Below are 20,672 nucleotides of genomic sequence, written 5' to 3'. Positions count from 1 at the left end.
TTGAGTATACAGATGATTCGAACGTCTGGTCTGAGATTATTAATGTTAATGGTGTAAACGTCAAATTTAAACTAGATACCGGAGCTCAATTGAATGTTCTGCCTTACAGAATACAGAATACTGACACATTGTAAAAGTGATAATTTGATGAAGGTGGAACTGAAACCCACGTTATTAATATTAAAATCATTTGATGGTCATAAAGTGAAGCCACTTGGAGTGGCAAGTCAAAACACTACGCAGAGGAATTTTCAAATGTTCTGGATTTCTTGATTCCGGATTTGAGGTCCTCAACTGTAATATGCTGGGAATGTTCATCAAGAATTGCTCATTTTACTGAAAAGGATGAAAATGAACAGTGAAATCTACCTCTTTATCTAAATGAATTAATGAACCAGAACTTAACAACATCACTAACTCATGAAAAAAAGGGGGTAAATTTTACATTTTTTCACTTATATTAGAAGTTATGAGAAAATAACTGAATGAGAAAAACCTTTTTTGTCATAACTTATCTTTTCCATCCACTTGCAGAATTGCCTGGTAGAATTGTAATATTGGGTCCAACTGAAAGACCCCATAGGAAATGAACATGAGCTCTCGAACATGAGCTGATTTTTTTGGAGAAGTTTGCGATGAAGATGGAGTAGCCTTAACTCTTGCAACTGAATGTCAGGCGAGGGAAGAGCATTGGAGGTTTCACTCTCCACCAAAATCTTTTCCTTTACGGCAACTGCCGTTGATACATCTGTTGAGGAGACCACTAGCCCAGGGCAATCCATCCTCAAATACTCCATTTTTCCAAATACATTGGAGTCCAGCTAATACAGACACATGCAACCCAAACATCTGCTTAATGCAAACAGCTCTAAGACAAAATATTTTCGAAGAAATTGACTTTTCTATTTACGGTATAGTTATTTTCTTTAATATTTAGGTGCTAAGCACAGTATAATAATTCTTTCATGTGCACATATTAAAGTATAGTACACAATAAAACAACAAAATCCATACAATATTCAATATTTTATTTAAAGTCAATAACTGTACAGTATTTAAAGTCATTAATTTAGAACAAGCGAAATAAATAAAATTAAATGAGTGAAATTAAACTCTATATAGAATTCTGATACTTTGGCCTACTTGCTATTAGGCATAAACTCAGTCATTATGCCGTTTGTCACAATCGGTAGACTTTAGGCCTATGTGTAGTTTTGCCATCGCCTCATTAGTTATATTCCATATCTAATGTCTGCAAAAAAAAAACTTCGAATTTAACTTTCAGCAAGATTCCAATGAAAAATATGTGTAGCTGGTTTAATGATGTTTACGATTTGCTAGTGTAGGAATTGCTAAGCTCCCCAGGAGAAAATTGCTGGCCTCATACCTGTTGGGAGTGTAAGATGCAGTAAATAGACAAAACAAAAAAGTAAGCTTTTCTTGCTTTTGACAAGTATATATGTAATTGTTATTTTTCTTTCTTGTTCCATCTCTCCCTCCCATTGCTGGCCTGAGGAGCCTATGCATTTCCACCTAACTTACTCACTCGTGTGGCCATGTGAACCCATGATGGTTTTTGGCCTCGCATTCACTCTTCTGTCATTTCTATTTCCAGTCCACATCTCTTTACATCCTTTGGCACTTGTCTCTCAAACGCAGTCTTGCTCAATCACTTGTCTTATCAATTGGTCTACAGTTAACATGCTGTTTTATCATACCGGCTGTTAGTTGACAATTTAAAGATGGGAAAATATAGCGACTAAAAAGAAATGGCCAGAAACAGGAAATAATGGAGACAGCGTTGGCGCAAGGGACCTACCAACAGGCAAAACTCCAGATGATGATGATATCCATCTTAAAAAATTGCTTTTTATTGTTGCAATTATATCTGGCTCACTACATATAAATCTCTCTCAGTTATCTTTTTATTTCTGATTCTTAAAACTACCCTTCCTATACCCTTAAGCAAGGATAGACGGAGCGTATTTTAGAACATTGGCGGGTAGGCCCTATCCTTCCTGGAGTGTAGGGTAAAGGCAGATGAAGGGTTGGGCCATACTCAATAAAGGGCAAAGGAAGGGTAGGACTAATATGAAAACAAAAAATCCATAAAATAATATGAAAATAAAAAAATCGCAACATAATTATCGCAACTAAGCTATTACAATCGCAACTAAATTAAACGAATGGGGATGAGTTGTAACAGTGATTTCTAAAATTAGAAGACAGAAAAAAATTACCCTTCATGTGGACTTGAATCCGGGACCCACACACCGTGAGACCCACGGCTACCAAGGTAACCTTGCCTATTATATATTTATTTATTTGTTTCAGAAAATAACATCGGCATTCAAATCCCGAACATCACTCTCGCCATGTCTCCTTGACAGCCACATAGAAACATTAGGTCCTTTTCACACAATTATAGCTACTACTTTTCCTTAGAGGACTTTTAAATATTTGTTGTGCATCCCGTCTAGCTTTGCTATCAAAGGCTGCTTATGTTCTTTTACAGAGAAGAGGTTCCAAGGAAGGATGGACGAAGGATAGTCCTAAACTTGCCTTACCGTTGATTGAGTGTAGAGGAAGGGTAGTCAGATGGCAGGGGAAGGAGTCCCAAGGAAGGGTATACCCTTATCTTACACTCAATAGATGTTGGATGAAGAACATGATATTAGAATGCCACTACATTTCCGGGTCCGACAGAAACGACAAATTGAGAGAGATATGAGAGAGAGAGATAGAGAAAAAATTCATTACTTCGGACTTGATCCCTCGCAAGATTTTCATGAAGTTACAGCGCACAGTATAGACCCACTCGGCTACGGAGCCACATATTGTTCAAATTTCCCTCCCACTGGTGCAATAGAAAATACCGAAACTCGATTTCAAAACTGGGGCGAAAGTGGCGCCGCTCCATTTGTTGCAATACTTTTGAATCCGACTGTACATTTGAGTTACATTCAAGCTCAGAAAACCTCGAATGCTAAAATAAAAATCGAACGAAAATCTAATTGAACGGAAAGTATCCGTATTTTATTTCAATAAAAAACATGTTAATTGTAATTTTTAAATCTCCATCTAAAAAAAAGTAGGACACTATTTTTGAATATTTATTTGTCCGCCATTGGACGGTTAGACTTGAGAATTTTTTATGTCGCGATGTTTTTTCTTTCGGCCGTGTCACCAAGTGGCTATTTTCCTAGTTTGTGAATCAACTTAGGAACACTTATCCAGAGCCGGCCTTAGGGCGGGGCGACCGGGGCGACTGTCCCGGGCCCTGCGCTTTGGGGGGCCCCGCATTCGTGAAAAAAATTATAATATACGATAGTTTGAAAACGCAATTTCAACTATTACTGTATTGTTAAGTCCGTGCTAGACAAAAAATAATATTATGAAAAATGAATAATAATGTAGTAATTTTAAGCGCGCTTTTTACGTTTATTTTACGTTATAATTTTATGAATAAATATAATTATAAATTTTATTTGTATTATACTATTTTGAACTCAACTGCGTGATGGTATCATAACGGCGTAATTACGAAGTCTGAGTTTGGGAGGGGAACACATACTTAGCCAGAGAGTGGTAGGGATTCAAAATGCTCGAGTATGTAGATGGGGTATAGAGTTTAATATTTTAAGTGAAGGTGCCCGCACTGAAGGTTCGCCCCTAGCCCCGCACCTGCTTGCGCCGTTCCTGCACTTATCACATGGCAGGTTTCGGGGAAAGAACAGAAATTTCCACGAAATATATGCGACTTCCAAGGAAGAATATATGTACCACCGATTTTGGATTATCAGAAGAGTATGACGAAAAAGGACACAGAAAAACTCATTCCACCTTATTTGCACCACTGCAATCACTCCGTAATCAAGAAATCGTGAGGTGTTCCGAAATTGAAACCATTGATCATGAAAATATTACTTTTCAGCATAATTTTTTAGATGCACAATGTCCATTGGGTATCTTCATTATAAATTTGTCAGTTTCAAATGCGTGTATTTATCAGTGAAAAAAAAAACAGTAACGCAGTAACATTTGTAAAACGCGAGAATATCTAACGAATGACGTCGTGTGGATTCTGGTAGTTTTTGCTACAAAAAAATATTCGACTAATTCGACAAATGTACTGAAATCTAGATTCTGACTATTTGTTTTGAAATTGCCAACTCAATTTTCTTTGGAAGATTTATCGCTGAGAATCGGCGAATAAGTTGTCGACAGAGAGAAAAAGAAACGCAAGAAGCACTTGCTTCTTTATTTCTGAGACTGCTTCGCAATCGACGATATTTATAATAGGGTAGTTTCCTTCATCAAAGAAAACGAGAAGGGCATTGATTGCGATTCGTTACCCACCATTACTGTATTCATAACATACAAATTATTTGGTTTTAGAATTCCCAGTTTAGACGAATGACAATGGTCAATTTTAACTGCATTTGAAAAAGGCCAGATTGGCGACCATGCGATGCCACTCCACGTGACGTCACAGGGACCTAGTTTCTATACGAGTGGATAGGAGTTTTACATCGACTGAGATTACAAATGCATGAGGTACAGGCTTGAGGGAAACATCTGTTAACATCTGAAAGTTTTCTTCGTTTGATAAAGTATTAATAATCCTTATTTAAGCCAAGCGCTACCTGCTAGCAGGGTACTCTGCTACCTGCCAGCAGCCTGCATCTCAGCGGCGCACGATATCCTCGCCCCAAGGTCACCTCACACGGGGACAGCGGGAACCAGAATGACGTCACACGGGCTTTTCCGAGCATTCATATTTAGCCGTGGCGTTTTTAGCGCGCTTGAAATTTTTCACTTTTCATTTAATCGCGAAAAATAATTATCGTAATTTAAAAATCTAAAAGCGTGAAATGCGTACTCCAGGAGTAATAATATTTCGATTTAGGCAATAAAAAATAACAGGAAACCACCCTATGGACGAAGACACGCATTGCATGTGAATGGGTTATGCAATCGCTGTGCATAAAGGCCTGGTTACACGATACATCAACACGTACGGGATAACGTCTAAATGTATGAACGCGTGAACAAACACGAAAATGCACCGTGTAGCCAACAACCAACTTGTGCGAATCCATGAACGGAAAATAGAACCTGTTCTAATTTGTTTCATGCATTCGTACATGTTCCGTTCCGGTCTATCAATATCATTCACGCAAAAATACATTAACTTGTACGTGTTAATGTACCGTGTAACCAGGCCTTAAGGGACAGCCAGGGTAAAAGGGAGGGGGGGGTGAGAGTTTGCCCAGAGAACCCCCAGAGTTCGTGCCGAATACTCTAACCACTCGATGTAGATGTTTTTCTTCTTCAAAAGATGTTTTTCTGTCATATATAAGTTAATTTAGCCATAAAATTTGATTGAGATAAGGTTTTAAAAAAAATATCATGTTGATAAATTATAGCTCCTTTAATTAGTAAGCCGTAATTCCTACCATAAAAATAGCGATTAATTTTTTCGTCAACTAATTTTATCTATTATTTTGTAACTATATTTTGTAAATATTCTTCCATGGAATTAGGACACCAGGAGAACTCGCAAACAAAATATTGAGAAATAAAACCAGTTACTAATTATTCAGATGTATAATGTTAAATATTTGACAATAATGTGACATCCAGAGGCAGCGAGCTCATATTTTTCCTTTATAATAGCGCAATGTGCAGGGGAGATGAATGGGATTTTCGGAATCCACAGGACAATATACATTTCCTCACTGCAAACGACAAAATATTTCATATTGATGGTTGTGTCTGATTTTCCAAGGTGCAAGATACTACTCCAAAATGCGGTGGAAACAAAAACAGAAATTTATTTAACATTTAATATTATTATTGTTGAAGACTTTTGGTATAATTCTTCAAGTTACTCTTCGGCTGATCCCGAATGACGCTGATCGGTTTTTAAGAGAATCTCAATTAATCTTGGCTAATCGTATTTTTTTTAAATCAGGAGCGGAGAAAAAAGTAGCTTTCTCAATGTTTAAAACTATTGATTTTAATTCTATCCTAGTCCTACCGTGATTTTGTTGAGGAGTTATCCGAACACAATGCATTGCTGGACGTTTCCGCCACTCACGCTGGGTACTGTTTGGTTGGAGGGCAATTAGCTATCGAGGGAGTCAGCTGTCGCGAGGCGATATGTTCAACATTTCCTTGCTCCATAAATCTATCTCGCTATCCGACACCATTTCGAGCTTAGAGAACTCGGGCAAGTGGTGACCCCTTCCGTTGAGAGGAAATAGAAGCCAGCGTTTGGGACCCTCATGAAAAAGGCTTAATAGCAGAGTTAGAACGCGTGCAAAGAAGGGTTGCCAGGTATGTGAAAGGTCGTTACGATAGTCTTGTTAGTGTAACTGACCTCTTAGATAAACTCTGTCGCGCCGTAGATTGAAAAATAGACTAGACCTTTTATAAAAATTCAAGAGCAATGTCTTATCTAACGAAGTTAACCATATCTTGCGGACGCCAAATTACTATGGAAGATCAGATCAAAAACCACTTGTACCCGTTGGCTTCTAATCCCCTTTAGGTTAGTCACTTCTGGCGTCCCTCAGGGTAGTGTCATTGGCCCACTCCTATTCCTTCTTTATATAAACGACATTGGCGAAGTAGTACACAGTAAGTTACGATTATTTGCATAAGACGCTGCAGTTTACAGAGAAATCCGTTCCAGCAAAGATATAGATGAACTAACGAATGACCTTGATGCTATCCAAGCGTGGTGCGATGCATGGCAGTTAGAATTAAATTTGAAAAAAAATGCATCGTAATGAATTTCTGGAAGAAGAATAACTCCCTACAACGTAGCTATATAATTCGGGGTACCCAATTAGAGACTGTTGAATCCGTGAAATATCTAGGAGTTAGACTAAAAAATGATCTATCGTGGAATAAACATATTCGAGAAATGACCGGTCAAGCTAATCGTAAAATGGGTTTTGTTAGGAGAATATTAGGAAAGTGCGACGACAAAGTGAGAGAAATTAGCTACTTTTCCCTCGTTAGACCACATTTGGAATACGCTGCCAGTGTTTGGGACCCTCATGAAAAAGGCTTAATAACAGAGTTAGAACGCGTGCAAAGAAGAGCTGCCAGGTATGTGAAAGGTCGTTACGATAGTCTTGTTAGTGTAACTGACCTCTTAGATAAACTCGGATGGGAATCTCTGTCGCACCGTAGATTGAAAAATAGACTAAACCTTTTAGATAAATTCAAGAGCAGTGTCTTTCTAACGAAGTTAGCCAAATCTTACGGACGCCAACATACTTTAGAGGATCAGATCATGTAAATAAAAAGAGAGATAGATTGTCCAACAGATAAATGTCTTTTTTTCCTCGATCAGTAAGAGATTATAACGTCAGCGATAGTACCACATAAATAGATTAGATGACTTTTAGTGTAGCCTACTAACCTATGTAAAACTTAATGAATGTTTCTTAATTTTATTATTATTTCTAACAGGATATGATAGTATAATTTGTTAGTATGCGTGACGTTTTTTGGACTGTGTGGTGCGCATGCGAGAGTCCAATTGCATGCTGCATGCTGGTGATTGATCACCCCCTCCCAAGCACCCTAGAGGGGGCTCGCAGGGTATTATGTAGACGTAGATGAAAAGCCATTCAATGATTCGTGGAAGCTGACAAAAAAACGAGTTAATATGATATAGGGGAATTTTAACTGATCAGTGCGGGCAACCACGGTAATGCTGAACAAACACGAGACAACTATGGTAATTGAAAATCAAACATTTATGATTCTGAGACTTGATTACGCACCTTTCTATTCAATTTTATGGCACTTTGGACTTTTTTTCTCGTTCATACAAATCAATTTTCAGCAAAATTAACAATTACTATGCTGATATTAGTACCCTAGGGATGGCCATTTTCAATACTTTTGTGGTATTTCTTAACAACCAACCTTTGGAGGGAGAAATCGGTGTTTGGTATCATTTTAAAGAATGAATTATGCCGTTGTTTTTTCTTTTGTTTATTTAGAGTTTAGTACGATTATGCTAAAAAATGACAAACTACGATTTTTCACGTGGATTTCACGTTGCTTATATATTACGCCCATAGCACGTGAAGTGTTTGGAGATTCAGACGTGTGAACTTTGGAATCTGATCGATTAAATTAATTAAAGTAATGATGTCGATGAGGTGTAATTCCAACACTCTCTCACACGGGGTCGGCAGTCAATACAATCTCGAGCAATCAATCAGCAGATTAACGTTGTTTAACCGAATTAACAGATAAACGAATAGTAATTAATGTATTAATCAAATCGCTAAAATATATAAAATAATAATTGATTATTTTATATTTTTAGCGATGAATGACTCGTTCAAAACGAACGTTCTTAATTTTAGCCTGGAGGAATTTTCCTTTCATGACATCGTCAAAGAGCAGCTTGAGCCAGGCAATGCATCAATGTCGTACACATCGTACAGAAAGAAAACGATCGCGTTTTTTTTCTTCAGTTTTGCATCACGCAAGGAGATGTGCGTGTTCTTCTTCACCCTTGGAAGATGCGAAGGAGCGCGTGACGGATTGACACGCGTGCCTTATCTGGCCCTCTTCTACTCGGGACGTGACCGGTTGAAACAATCTCCAACGGACGCAGGATGCTCGAAGCAGTTCTTTTGCATCTCTGCGTCGATGTACATACCTATATATATTAAGCCACACGTACCGTTGTAGCGGGTGCTTTTCGACGGAATTCTTCGGAAGATTAACAATACGTGAAGGTGAGTTACTGATCGCGAACCTGCCTCGCTACCCGACACCATTTCAAGTAAACAGCACTCGAGTGAGCCATATGATCGGGAATATGAGTAGGTAAGTAGATTCCGTTTAATGGCTCCACTGGTTACTTGGGGCAGCCACTTAATTGGGGCAGATCTAGAAGAACATAACCCAATAGAGGAATATCCCAGTGTATTCTCCGCTTAATTGGGACAGCATGCCGCTTTAATGGGCCATGAGTCGGCGACATAGTCTCTATACTCGCGACGAAATTAAATTTTTTTGTTTTCAGAATACTATTTTTTATATTTTCCTCCTTTTATTTACTCTTATTTTTCACAAATGTTCCTATTCTTACCCTATTTTGAAAGCTCTTGTTGTTTTACTATCCGCAAGAGGATAGGACTTTTCTTTAATAGGACTTTGTAAAAGACATTCATTCAGCGTCGCCCGAGGCTGTGAAAAATATTTTTAACTACATTTTTATAATTCTTAAAAATGATAATGAATTAACTAAACTCGCTGATTTATTAGTCAAATTAATAGTTTAATAAATTTGTGTTGCATTGTAAACATTCTTTATTCTTCCTTCTATCATTTCAACGTTTGTTTATGCCCATATACAGGATAGCTCGCCTAATTGGGGCAGCCGCTTAATTGGGGTAAAATGCACAAGTCCCGTGTCCCAATTAACCAGAATTTACTGTACTAAAACAAAACTAAATTCAGATTCCCATCTACCAAAAACAAAAGAAGTGGATAGGAGGTAGAACACATGGGTTCCACGGCTCAAAGAAGTTTCCCAAAAAAATAAAGTGGCCCCTCTTGCACGAAATTTGACTTTTTTTTATTGTTGTTGTATGTTATTATATGTACGGCAACAAAAGTGAAGCATGTGACATTAACAGCAAATTCACCTATTTACTCTTATATCAGGGTATAAAATTTGGTTGAATAGGTCATTTCATGAACCATCACCGAGCAGAAAAGAATTTACAGATATAATTAATGCTATAGCTCGCTTATTTTTCTTAATTTGTAGCAATAGTTATTGCTAAATTGGTGTAGAAATTATCGCTAGTGTGTATGGAAAATTATTTTGATCTTAAAGTGCGTGTTTTGAGTAACGTACAAAAATAATCAGAGAACGTAAGGGACATACTTAGTTCACTTAGCAATATATAATTTCTAAATCGCACATACCAGACGAAATACAAAAGATTTGTTGGAAATCTTTTTAAACCCATACCGCATACACAACTAATTGACTAACACTAGTTGAGACAGGACTCGAGTAAACAGATCTGGGTACGTCTGGACAGTCGATAATCCTTCCAGCTCGGACAGTTCGGACTTCCATCGGTGGATATAGGCCATTTACAACAAACCTTCAGTCAGCCCGTCATCATTCTGACTCCCACATGACGAACGCCGAGTCCACGTCTGAATATTTGGACGAAATGGACCACATCAAAAAGCGGTGCATACGGAAAGTGATTTATGGTAAAAATGCCGGGAAATCGCAGGATATTTTTACCAAATAACCTAACGATAATCGAGCGACCTCAGGCGGAATGCCTTCGTTAAGTTCTCGATTAAACCGACGAATGCGAAGATGGATGGACTGGATGAAATTGGGCATTCTGCAGAGCACTTGTGTCTGCCTCGTTGAGTACCTAGGTGGAGAGATTAGGACGCAGAGACAAAACGCAATATTTACATTTTCAAGGATTCCAAGCAATTTCTCGCCATCATTTGGATTTTTCGTTTTAAATAAAGAGGAAAATTTTAATTCAAGTTGACCCGGTAACTCTTCTAAGTAAGTTGACCCGGTATTTTTTCTGCTTTTTGTTTGCCAACTATTACAGAAATTCAAAATAGGAAGTTGACCTAAGTAAGTTGACCCGGTAATTTTTCTGCTTTTTGTTTGCCAACTATTACAGAAATTCAAATTAGGGTTCAACTGAAAAAGTACAGATATGTACGCTTGATTAAATTTGACGGATTGCAATCAAATTTCAGCATTATTGTCGTCGCATTTAATTGCAGCATCGCTCAAAATATGCAAGAATATTTTAATTCAAATTAATCCCACAACTTAGAATTTCAACACCTCTTTCCACAAGCAACACATAAATTTCCAAAAGTAATTTAGATACCAAAATACTACACTGCAGACAAGACAAATCGGTATCTATTTTGCATTTGAATAGATTCCAACAAATTAACACCAATATTTTTGTACCCCAATTAAAATGCACCAGATAATTTTCATTCAAGTAAAAACTGAGCCAAGTTTGAAACACCATTTAAGTGCATCGTTTGAATTTACATTGAAATTTTCATTCTAGAAAAAAAAATATTTTAAGATTTTTTTCAAAACAATGTCCGCTAAACTATGCAAAATTGGAAAAATTGACTCCGCAGACTTAGCACTCAGTTATCTCGGTTATATAAAGTTTAACGAATTTCAACTATGACGAAATATCATTCAACTCCATTATTTTTCGAAATTCAAGAATATATTTTTAAAGATAGTCTTATAGATTTTTTCAATATTTTTTTTCGGTAATCAATACAGAATTTTAAAATGCGTTAAAAAATTAGAATTAAAAAATAAATAAATATTAATATGCAATATGTAACTTGCGCCGACAACCGTATTCAAACTTCCTTCCGCGCGAATATGATATCCATTTCCATTTAACATTTTACTCCTTCTCATTCTGTTGTGTAATTGCCAAATGTTGTTATTTTTATCTTCGGAATGAACGCATGCTAAATATGCTACTATTGAATGCCAAATTTATGCGTTCATCATATAAGGTATCTAATTCTCAGTTTTTTTTATTGATATTATCTTTTTTTTCTAAATTTTCTAAACTAGTTTTATCGGAATTAATCACTGAGCAGATTAATTCTAAACTGCATACTTTATCTGTCTAACAAAAATTTTCATGTCATTATTGATCATGAAGTTATCAGTGTCATAGTAATACATTAACAAAACAGTTCCGTAACACCAATTTTTTTCCTGAATAATCTTAGATATTTAAATAGATGTTCATTACAACTAACGGCAAAATGTCTACATAGCAAAATGCGATAATTTAAATAAAAATTCTTACCCAGTATTCTTTAACCTCTCACACTGCAATATGTCCATGTGGAAAATAAGAAAAAAAAACTCATTTTCAGAATAAACTGCGTGCATTACGAAACTGTTAATGATATAAAAATTTAATTTTTCACATTTTTTATACAGAGAAAGTGTAGACATCGATTGATACAGATACATTTTATTGCATTAACGATTTTTAAATTAATGAACAGAAGAAACGATATAGTTAAAACATAAGAATACAAAGGAAGTACAGACACAAACTAAAATTATTCTACAGCTTAAATTATTTTAAATTATACCTCAGCTCTCCTCAAAATATATTTTAAAACAACATTTAAAGCGATGTATTTCAAGAGTAACGCTATATAGTGGCTGGAAAACAAGGCGAATGTTCGACGCTAAGGGAAACGTGATTGCTGCTAATGAAGAGTCGGGGAATGAAATGCGATGATAATAATTAATGTTTTTTTGTTTTTACTCCTTCCAGCGATGATCCTGTGCTACGCTTTCCTGCTGCTCTCGGTGGCAGTACTGAAAATAAACGGTGCGTATTCTTCATGTTTATCTGTTGTTGCTTCCAGGCACTAAATTAATATTTAAAAAGTGTAACGTCGCGACGTTACACTTTTTACGCGACGCGTTGTGTCCAGGATGTTTGGCGTGGTTGATTATGCGTCGATGTTTGAATTGTATTTTTGTTATTTGTATGCGTATTTGTGCTTATGTTGGTGTTTTGGAGTTGAGGGCGCTATGGTGATGGGGAGTAAACAGGGGATTGTAAGAGAGAGAGCCATTTTGGATGGAGGGGATTAAATAAATTCCTAAAGATTATAAGTGATTATTATTGTCTGAGAAGAAATAAATGTTGCGGCATCACAAAAGCTAATGCCTGGAAACTTCCACTCTGTCAAATGTATGGAGCCAATTTGGTGGTACTCGTCAATTGATCCGTCTAAACATAAACAGTGCAGGGGGAGCCGAAAAACGACTTTTTTTTTTTTGAGGATTAAATTTGCCCTGTGGGGGAAAGTTTCCAACTTATATCAGGATCTCAGTTCCAAAATTTTTTTCAAAATCGGATATTGTCGACCAATTCCGCTTGAGACCTTAAGTTTATCATTTTGCGAAAATTCAGAATGATCACATTCAGAATTCTGAATTTCGAGACCTACGGAGAAAATATCACTGCAACTAAGACTTTTAACAAAATAAGCAATGATGAATATAACATTAAAGGTTATGCTGTCGAAGTTTAAAGTTTATCTAAAGCATTTCCAAAAGTAATTTAGATACCAAAATGCCACACTGCAGACAAGACAAATCGGTATCTACAGAGATGGGCAGTATCGAAAATACGTATTTCAAATACAAGTATATACAAGGCAGTATCGAAAATACTTGTATTTGAAATACGTATTTTCGATACTTTTGTAGTTTGTAATTTGTATCGGAAATACATTTTCTGAGAGTATTTTGTATTTTGTAACGAAAATACATCTAAAGAGTAGTTTGTATTTTTAAAATACATTCAAAATCAAAATACATGTAATGTTTTTGTGCATAAGTAGAAAGAGCGTGCGACGAGAAGGCAGGGATCCCAAATGAGTCGGTATTAGCCTGCCATCTATGGGACAATAAATTGCCCCTTAATTTACTTCTGTAGTACCCGCAGGCGCTTGTATACTTGCAAAGCGTAGTCGCGTGTGGAGTAGTTTGCGAAATGTAGTTGTGCATTGCAGGGGCAGGAATTAAGGCTGTGGGGGGGTTTAGGTGCAACTAATACCAGGGTGTGTGGGGGTATGGAATACCCACCAGGATAAGCAGTAGGTGCGAGATTAATAAATTACGGAATTTTAAGATTAATGGTTCAAAATGGTGAGTTTTACGGCATTCTGAGGGATATTTTATTAATCCGTTAACTATTCTGTTAGGAATATCAATCCAATTAAGTAAAATGGATTAAACTTAAAATATTCTCAGAGCTCTGGGGGGGGGGGTTATCCCCCAAACCCCACCCCCCCAGATTTTTCTCCATTTTATTTAAGACATTTTGCCATGAATAATGGTCTAATTGCCAGTTTCCTATAAATACGTTGTAAGAATGTTTGATCCTCTCATTCTAAAAATAGTTCATATTTGAATCGATTTTTTAATTTTTTATTAGGTAAGAACTTCGGTGAAGGCATGTATTTTGTATTTTAATAGAGTATTTTGAAATTACATTTGTATTTAGTATCGAAAATACAATTTTTAGAAGTAATTTGTATTTTGTATTTGAAATACAGATTTTAAAAGTAATTTGTATTTTGTATCTTAAATACATTTGACAAGTATTTTGCCCATCTCTGGGTATCTATGTGTTACGATGGATGAGAATGATCAACAAATTTCGAGTGTATGCAACCCGCGTGCCACCCTAAATAGTCTGGCTGAGTGTGGGGCATCGCTTCAAATTTTGATTTTCGGAAGCTGATTTGCCGTGAATTGACAACTATTTCACACATTTTTGTGTGTCTCAATGATCATTTTGAAGGAATTATTTCCTAAAAATTTGTTAATTTTGAAATTATTAGGTGCGGAAATGTGCTGGACATAGCACGCTCCTAGAAAAGTTGGAATTGGATTGAAATTCTTATCGCAGTATGACACAGAAATAATCAACGTTCATTTTAACGTTTCATTTGGATACTATTTTTCATTTAGCATTTAAAAATACATTGAATACAGTGGATAAAATTGTCGCTCGACTTTTTAATTTTCCTGAGTTTTTAAAAATCATTTGTTGCCTACAAGAAGACAATCACAAAACGCTACCTATTCGAAAAAAATTTACAAGCCATACTCTTTTTTTTGGCAGCCATTTTTAAAAGGGCGGCCGAGCAAATTTTGATGAAAAACGTGGTCTGTGATGGCAGCCTTCCTTTGAATTTTACTCAGTTCGCGGATTAAGTCTTTCTGCACCAGATCCCATACGCTCGCTGTATATTCAAGGTGCGGTCGGACGAGTGCGAAATAGCACCCATCTTTCACTCATTCGTACGAAAATCTACCCACACACGTTTGATGACACGGTTAAGGAGCATTAGCCCCCCCTGAAATTTCTTCCCCGTGTGGCAACTGCCCGCGAAACATTTGCTGAGGAGACAACTATAGCCCAGGGGAAAACTACTTACCCTATTACTTTCTATCAACTGTAGTATGTTGCCGGCTGATATCAAGGTCTCAGATCTGAAATGTGCTCAGAATTGCAGAATATTATGATTTACGGCTGAACTAAAAACTTTCTTTAAATAGTCCTCTTAAAAAATTCGAGGAATCAAGCGAGATGGAGTGGAAATGATTCATAATGAAACAATGACTAGCAATTTTCCACAATAATAAAATTTACTTCGACTCGAGTTTCGATGCTACTACATCATTTTCAAGGTAAGTACAACTGAGAGAGTACATTCTCCTCTCTCAGTTGTACCTTGAAAATGATGCAGTAACATCGAAACTCGAGTCAAAGTAAATTTTATTATTGTGGAAAATTGCAAGTCATTGTTTCATTAGTCCTCTTATACTTATCTTAATTATATCTAATAATTATAAATAGGGAAAAATCGTCGATAAGAGAGGGAGAAAGAGGGTGGTTCCCTATTATTTTTTATTGCCTAAATCGAAAGATTATTACTCCTGGAGTACGCATTTCACGCTCTTATTTTTTCGAATGACGATATCTATTTTTCGCGATTAAACGAAAAGTGAAAATTTTCAATCGCGCGAAAACGCGACGGCTAATTGTAAGTAGTAATGATGGGAAAAGTCCGTGTGACGTATTTCTGGTTCCCGCTGCCGCCCTGTGAGGAGGCCTTGAGGCGAGGCTTGAGCGCTGATACGACGCAGGCTGCTAGCAGGTAGCAGAGTACCCTGCTAGCTGGTAACGCTTGGCTTAAATATGGATTATTACTACCTTATCAAACGAAGGAACCTTTCCGACCTTAGACAATTTTAATAATTGATTATTAAGAGATGTTTCCCTGAGCTCTGTGCCTTATGTGCCATGCATTGGTAATCTCAGACGATGTAAAACTCTTATCTACTCGTATAGAAACTAGGTCCCTGTGACGTCACGTGGAGTGGAATCGCATGGGCGCCAATGTGGCCTTTTTCAAATGAGGTTAAAATTCACCATTGCCATTCGTTTAAACCGGGATTTCTAAAACCAAGTAATTTGTATATTATGAAAACCCTAATGGTGGGCAAAGAATAGCCATCAATGCATTTCGTTTTCTTTGATGAAGGAAACTACCCTATTTGCGGACGGCGAGAAATAGGCGAGGGTAGGCGACGCACCCTGACTTTAGCATATAAATTAATCGATTAATGTAAAGTTTTACAGATAAGCTTGCATTGCTGAAAGGAAAATTTTTGAAAGGGTTGCGATACGAAATTCCAAAATTGCACTTTTTTTTACTCAAATGAACACTAGTGGAAATGTGCGGATCAATATTTTACCCAAATGACGAATCTTCAGTTCACATGATCGAAGACTTTCCCTGACAATCCCTTCGATTTCCCAGTAGAGTTTCGAATGCCCGTACAAATGTTGCAACAACCGACAGATCGGCAAGAATACGAGATCTGAAGAAGAGCGTAATGAGGCTGACTTGTTAAATACGAGTGAATTAATCACAGAGATTTAGAATGTACTTTATAATTCTTATAATTGGTATCAATTTTTCCCCTACAGCACGCCCGCAATTAACATTGGACCCGACCCACTCTTTTGAGCAGATGGAAGTCATGGCAAAAGAAATGGTAAGGCCCCTTCTTCTCCACCTCCGCCAACTATAGCCTCAGACAAATATGTATAATGAGAGAACCAAGACCCCAGCAAAATGAGGATGATAAAAAAATTCAATGGCAGTCATCTTAATTATTTTAATAAATTATACACGACTCAATGCCACAGCCATGCGTGGAAGAATGTCTGTGGCATTTGGTAATATTCTGCCATCTTTTAACATTCATTTCAAATTTAAAGTGTATCAATGGGTGTTCCTATTTTAAATTACGAAATACAATCTTATGTTGATCTTGGTCACCTCCAAAAGATATCCACACAGGAAATAAGCATCTATTAGATATATAATACGTATCTATACATAGATAAATATAGTTATCTAACTGTTTATCTATACGTAGATATCCATTAGACGTTTATACTTTATCTAAAACATGTAAGAAAATATAGCTGTGAGTTGCTTTTCTTGACTTGAGCTTTCGCCGTTGCTGAACGACTACTCACCCTCCTTCTCAAAGCTTTGTTTGCCCTTGTCCGGTAAGGTACTGAGGTAAAAAATAACAAATTCTAATGATACCATTTACGAAGATACCTTCCGAGATGACATACGACACTAATAGCTGGCTTCCAAAATGCCTTTTTTTAAAGGCGAAAATGACATCTGAGCAAAAATCTTTGAAATCTGCGGCTTGCGTCCCAACGGAGAGAAAAACCAGTGAGAAGGTATACCTGTAAGTTCCCCTACTTGACTTGAGCTGCTTCAGTTGGTGGACGACTACTCAGCCTCCTTCTAAATGCTTTGTTTTCGTATTGTTCAGCGAGGTACTTGGCGAGAAGACGATGAGTGCAGTGGGTGCATAACGACTAGCCAGTCGTTGTAGGGAGGGACGATGAGGTGATCAATGAATAGTCATCAACAACCAAAGGTTCTAAACGCGAGGAAAAAAGTAAATAAATTCTAATGATACCATTTACGAAGACATCTTCTGGCATGTCATTGTAACTTTTTTAAATCATAAGATAGCATTATCTTGTATATGTGTAGAATCAGCTTAAATGAAACATCCTGAGACTTTGCCTGCGTTTTAGTTTTCATTCCGATAAAAGTTCTCAAGAAATATTTTGCGACCCCCCCCCTTGAGTTTTTTCTATATCCGCTACTAGCACCCTACGCTGTTGCACATGATCTTCCTTAGATTAGTCATTAACCATAGTATTTTGTGTGTTACAGCGGCTTTTGAAGAATTACGTTAACCATGTTCCTCAAATAAATTTAGGTTTATATAGCAACTATGCCTATGATATTAAGTATTTTTATAATTGAATACTTACTTATCGGAGATGTTGCTGGATATCCACTTTTACTGCTTGAAGAGAGAAAGCTGATCAAACCTGGAAGTGATCGCAAGTGCATGCAAAATGACTAAAACCACTGAGTTGACCAGTCTGTCTTACATTCCTAATTGCAAAAAAGTAAGAAATTGGTATTCTAATGTCTGGTGTATAAGTTAAATTTTCTTACCTTTGGGGAATCAAACATCTTATGTAACTAAAATTATTACTGTAATCAGTGCTAATCTCTGTAAATCCACTAGGGGAAACGGGCGGTTGCTGATGTCATGCAGTTGGCATAGCCGCCAGGCAGTCGGCAGGTGACGTGTCACCAAATTTTTCAAGTCTGCCGTCGCTTGAGTAAAGAACCAAAATATTTGTCCCTTATCTAAGATATATCTAATAATAATAATCGTTTTCATTGATCATGAATCTCGTTTTAAAACACACTTTCGGAGATGCATCCAAAATCGCCCCTTGTCACCTGCACATCTAATAGATGTCGAACAGATAGAGATATATCTAATATATGTTTAATAGGCATCTGATAGATTTATTTCTATTCATAGCTGAAAATAGAAAATATATAGTTATCTATAAATGTCAATTTTCTGTGTGGGTATGAGCTATATTTACCACTGGCTTTTGGTGAAGGTTTAATGTTAAGCACAGAGTGCATTATTATGCTGTTTTTCTTCCTGACAGCTTAAGACGTTTGATAGCATGATGCACAAGGTGCCGATGTTGGATTCCAGCAAGCTCTTGCTGTCCTCTTTTCCTCAACAACAACGGGAAAGTCACAACGATGATGGGCAAGCCGCTGCAGCAATACCAAAAGTGGCACCACCGGCTGCAAAGCCATCTGCGGCTGAAGCACCAGCGGCTCAAGCACCAGGGGCTCTGGTACCAAGGGCTGTAGCACCAGGGGCTCAAGCACCAGGGGCTCTTGCACCAGGGGCTCTAGCACCAGGGGCTGTAGTACCAGGGGGTTTAGCATCAGCAGCTCTAGCACCGATTGCTGCAGCAGCAGGGGCTCATCAAGCACCAGGGGCTCTAGCACCAGCAGCTCTAGCACCGGGGGCTCTAGCAGCAGGGGCTCTGGTACCAGGGGCTCTAGCACCAGGGGCTCTGGCACCAGGGGCTCTAGCACCAGGGGCTATAGTACCAGGGGACTTAGCATCAGCAGCTCTAGCACCGATTGCTGCAGCAGCAGGGGCTCTGGCACCAGGGGCTCTGGCACCAGGGGCTCTGGCACCAGGGGCTCTATCACCAGGGGCTCTAGCACCAGGGGCTTTAGCATCGGCGGCTGCAGCACTAGCAGCTGCAGTGCCACCAGTGGCATAAGGTGCTGATTCTGGATGTGGGTCAGCGGATGTGAAGCTGACAAAGTGAGGACGGGAAGACAAAATATACTGAAGAACATGAGCATAAAATGAAGCGGGTGCAACACACCCATGATTATGCAGCGAGAGATGTGTCAAAACTAATCAAGCCAATTCGTGGTGGTACCATTTTAAGTTGAAGCCACATTCCCTCACAAATTCTGTAGAATGCTTTCATTTTGAGACCATGGACCCTAAAGCCTCCCCTCCATTAAAATATTCACATCATAGCAGATACTATCAAAACTGGCCAAAAACACTGTCAAAGTAAACTTAAAAATAAATCCAGTTGGTATATGCTGTTTGTTTAACAACCAACCAACTGTTATTAACTTTTTGTTTAACATGGTGGCTCAGGCTTCACATACGTTATAGTGGGCAATTTCTGAGTATAATTTTGATCTACAAGTAACTAATTATTTTATGGGCACTGTGGAAAATATGTAACACTGTAAGAACTTAGGGGCTGGGGGTACTTTGAGGCTGTGTGGAATGCATTGAGATACCTAGTCAGTAACTGGCACTTTGTGTATGTTTTTCCCTCTATTTTATATTCTTGTATATTACACACAACACTATTTGGCAGAAAAATAAAATTTGGTTTAAATAGATGAGATAAATTGATGATAATGAAAAAAAAATAAGGTCACACATAAATTGGGAAATAGGAAGTGGTCATTTATTGGCCTCTTCGAAATTCATGAGCCAATCGCAGTGCCATTCCCAGAAGACAGACGTGATTTGAAATCAATCGCAGCATTTATTGGCTAATAACATGAAAAATATGAGGGTGACATGCCAATAATTTATTTTATCGTGATTCTTATGGTGTAACAAACCTTGTAGCAATATTATGTGAAAATGACATAAATTATCCTGTTGAAATCAGAATTTTTCATATACTTAGACGATCATCCCCATATCAAATTACCCAGATTTTCAAAGGCATTTTCAGAATATATGGCATGAAAAGTTACTCTAAGAAGTGTTGTCTGAGGATGATATTTATAAAGTTTCATGAAAATGACATTTCTTTCGGTTCTTGATGGCAATTTGGCAAAGTGGGACACACCCAGTGGGTCACCTGCAGGTTCATCTTATAGCCACTGCCTAAAGTTGGCACTGCAGTTGGGGGCCTTCAGCCAATGAGAGCGGGTAGAGGGAAAGTGGACGAATGTAAGGCAGCCACCATTTGGGCCCACTGCACCCGGGGAACTGTGCTAGAGGTCTGCCCTCCGAACAATGTCCAGGGACAGCTAATTTCTGGACTTCC

The 20,672-nt window shown here is 37.7% G+C and overlaps 1 protein-coding gene across 1 annotated transcript; it reads left to right on the top strand.

The window, feature by feature from the left end:
• Positions 1–8,639: 8,639 nt before the first annotated feature.
• Positions 8,640–20,290, top strand: LOC124156505 (spidroin-2-like). The gene is made up of 4 exons (XM_046531083.1): positions 8,640–8,777; positions 12,387–12,443; positions 16,632–16,699; positions 18,723–20,290. The coding sequence occupies exons 2-4, from the start codon at positions 12,389–12,391 to the stop codon at positions 19,359–19,361; spliced, it is 762 nt and encodes a 253-aa protein (XP_046387039.1). The 5' UTR covers positions 8,640–8,777; positions 12,387–12,388; the 3' UTR covers positions 19,362–20,290.
• The last annotated feature ends 382 nt before the right edge of the window (positions 20,291–20,672 follow it).

Source organism: Ischnura elegans, chromosome 3, assembly GCF_921293095.1.
Source record: "Ischnura elegans chromosome 3, ioIscEleg1.1, whole genome shotgun sequence".
Lineage (NCBI taxonomy): Eukaryota > Metazoa > Arthropoda > Insecta > Odonata > Coenagrionidae > Ischnura > Ischnura elegans.
Note: the sequence above shows the minus strand (reverse complement) of the source record. Positions and strands in the feature narration are given on the sequence as shown.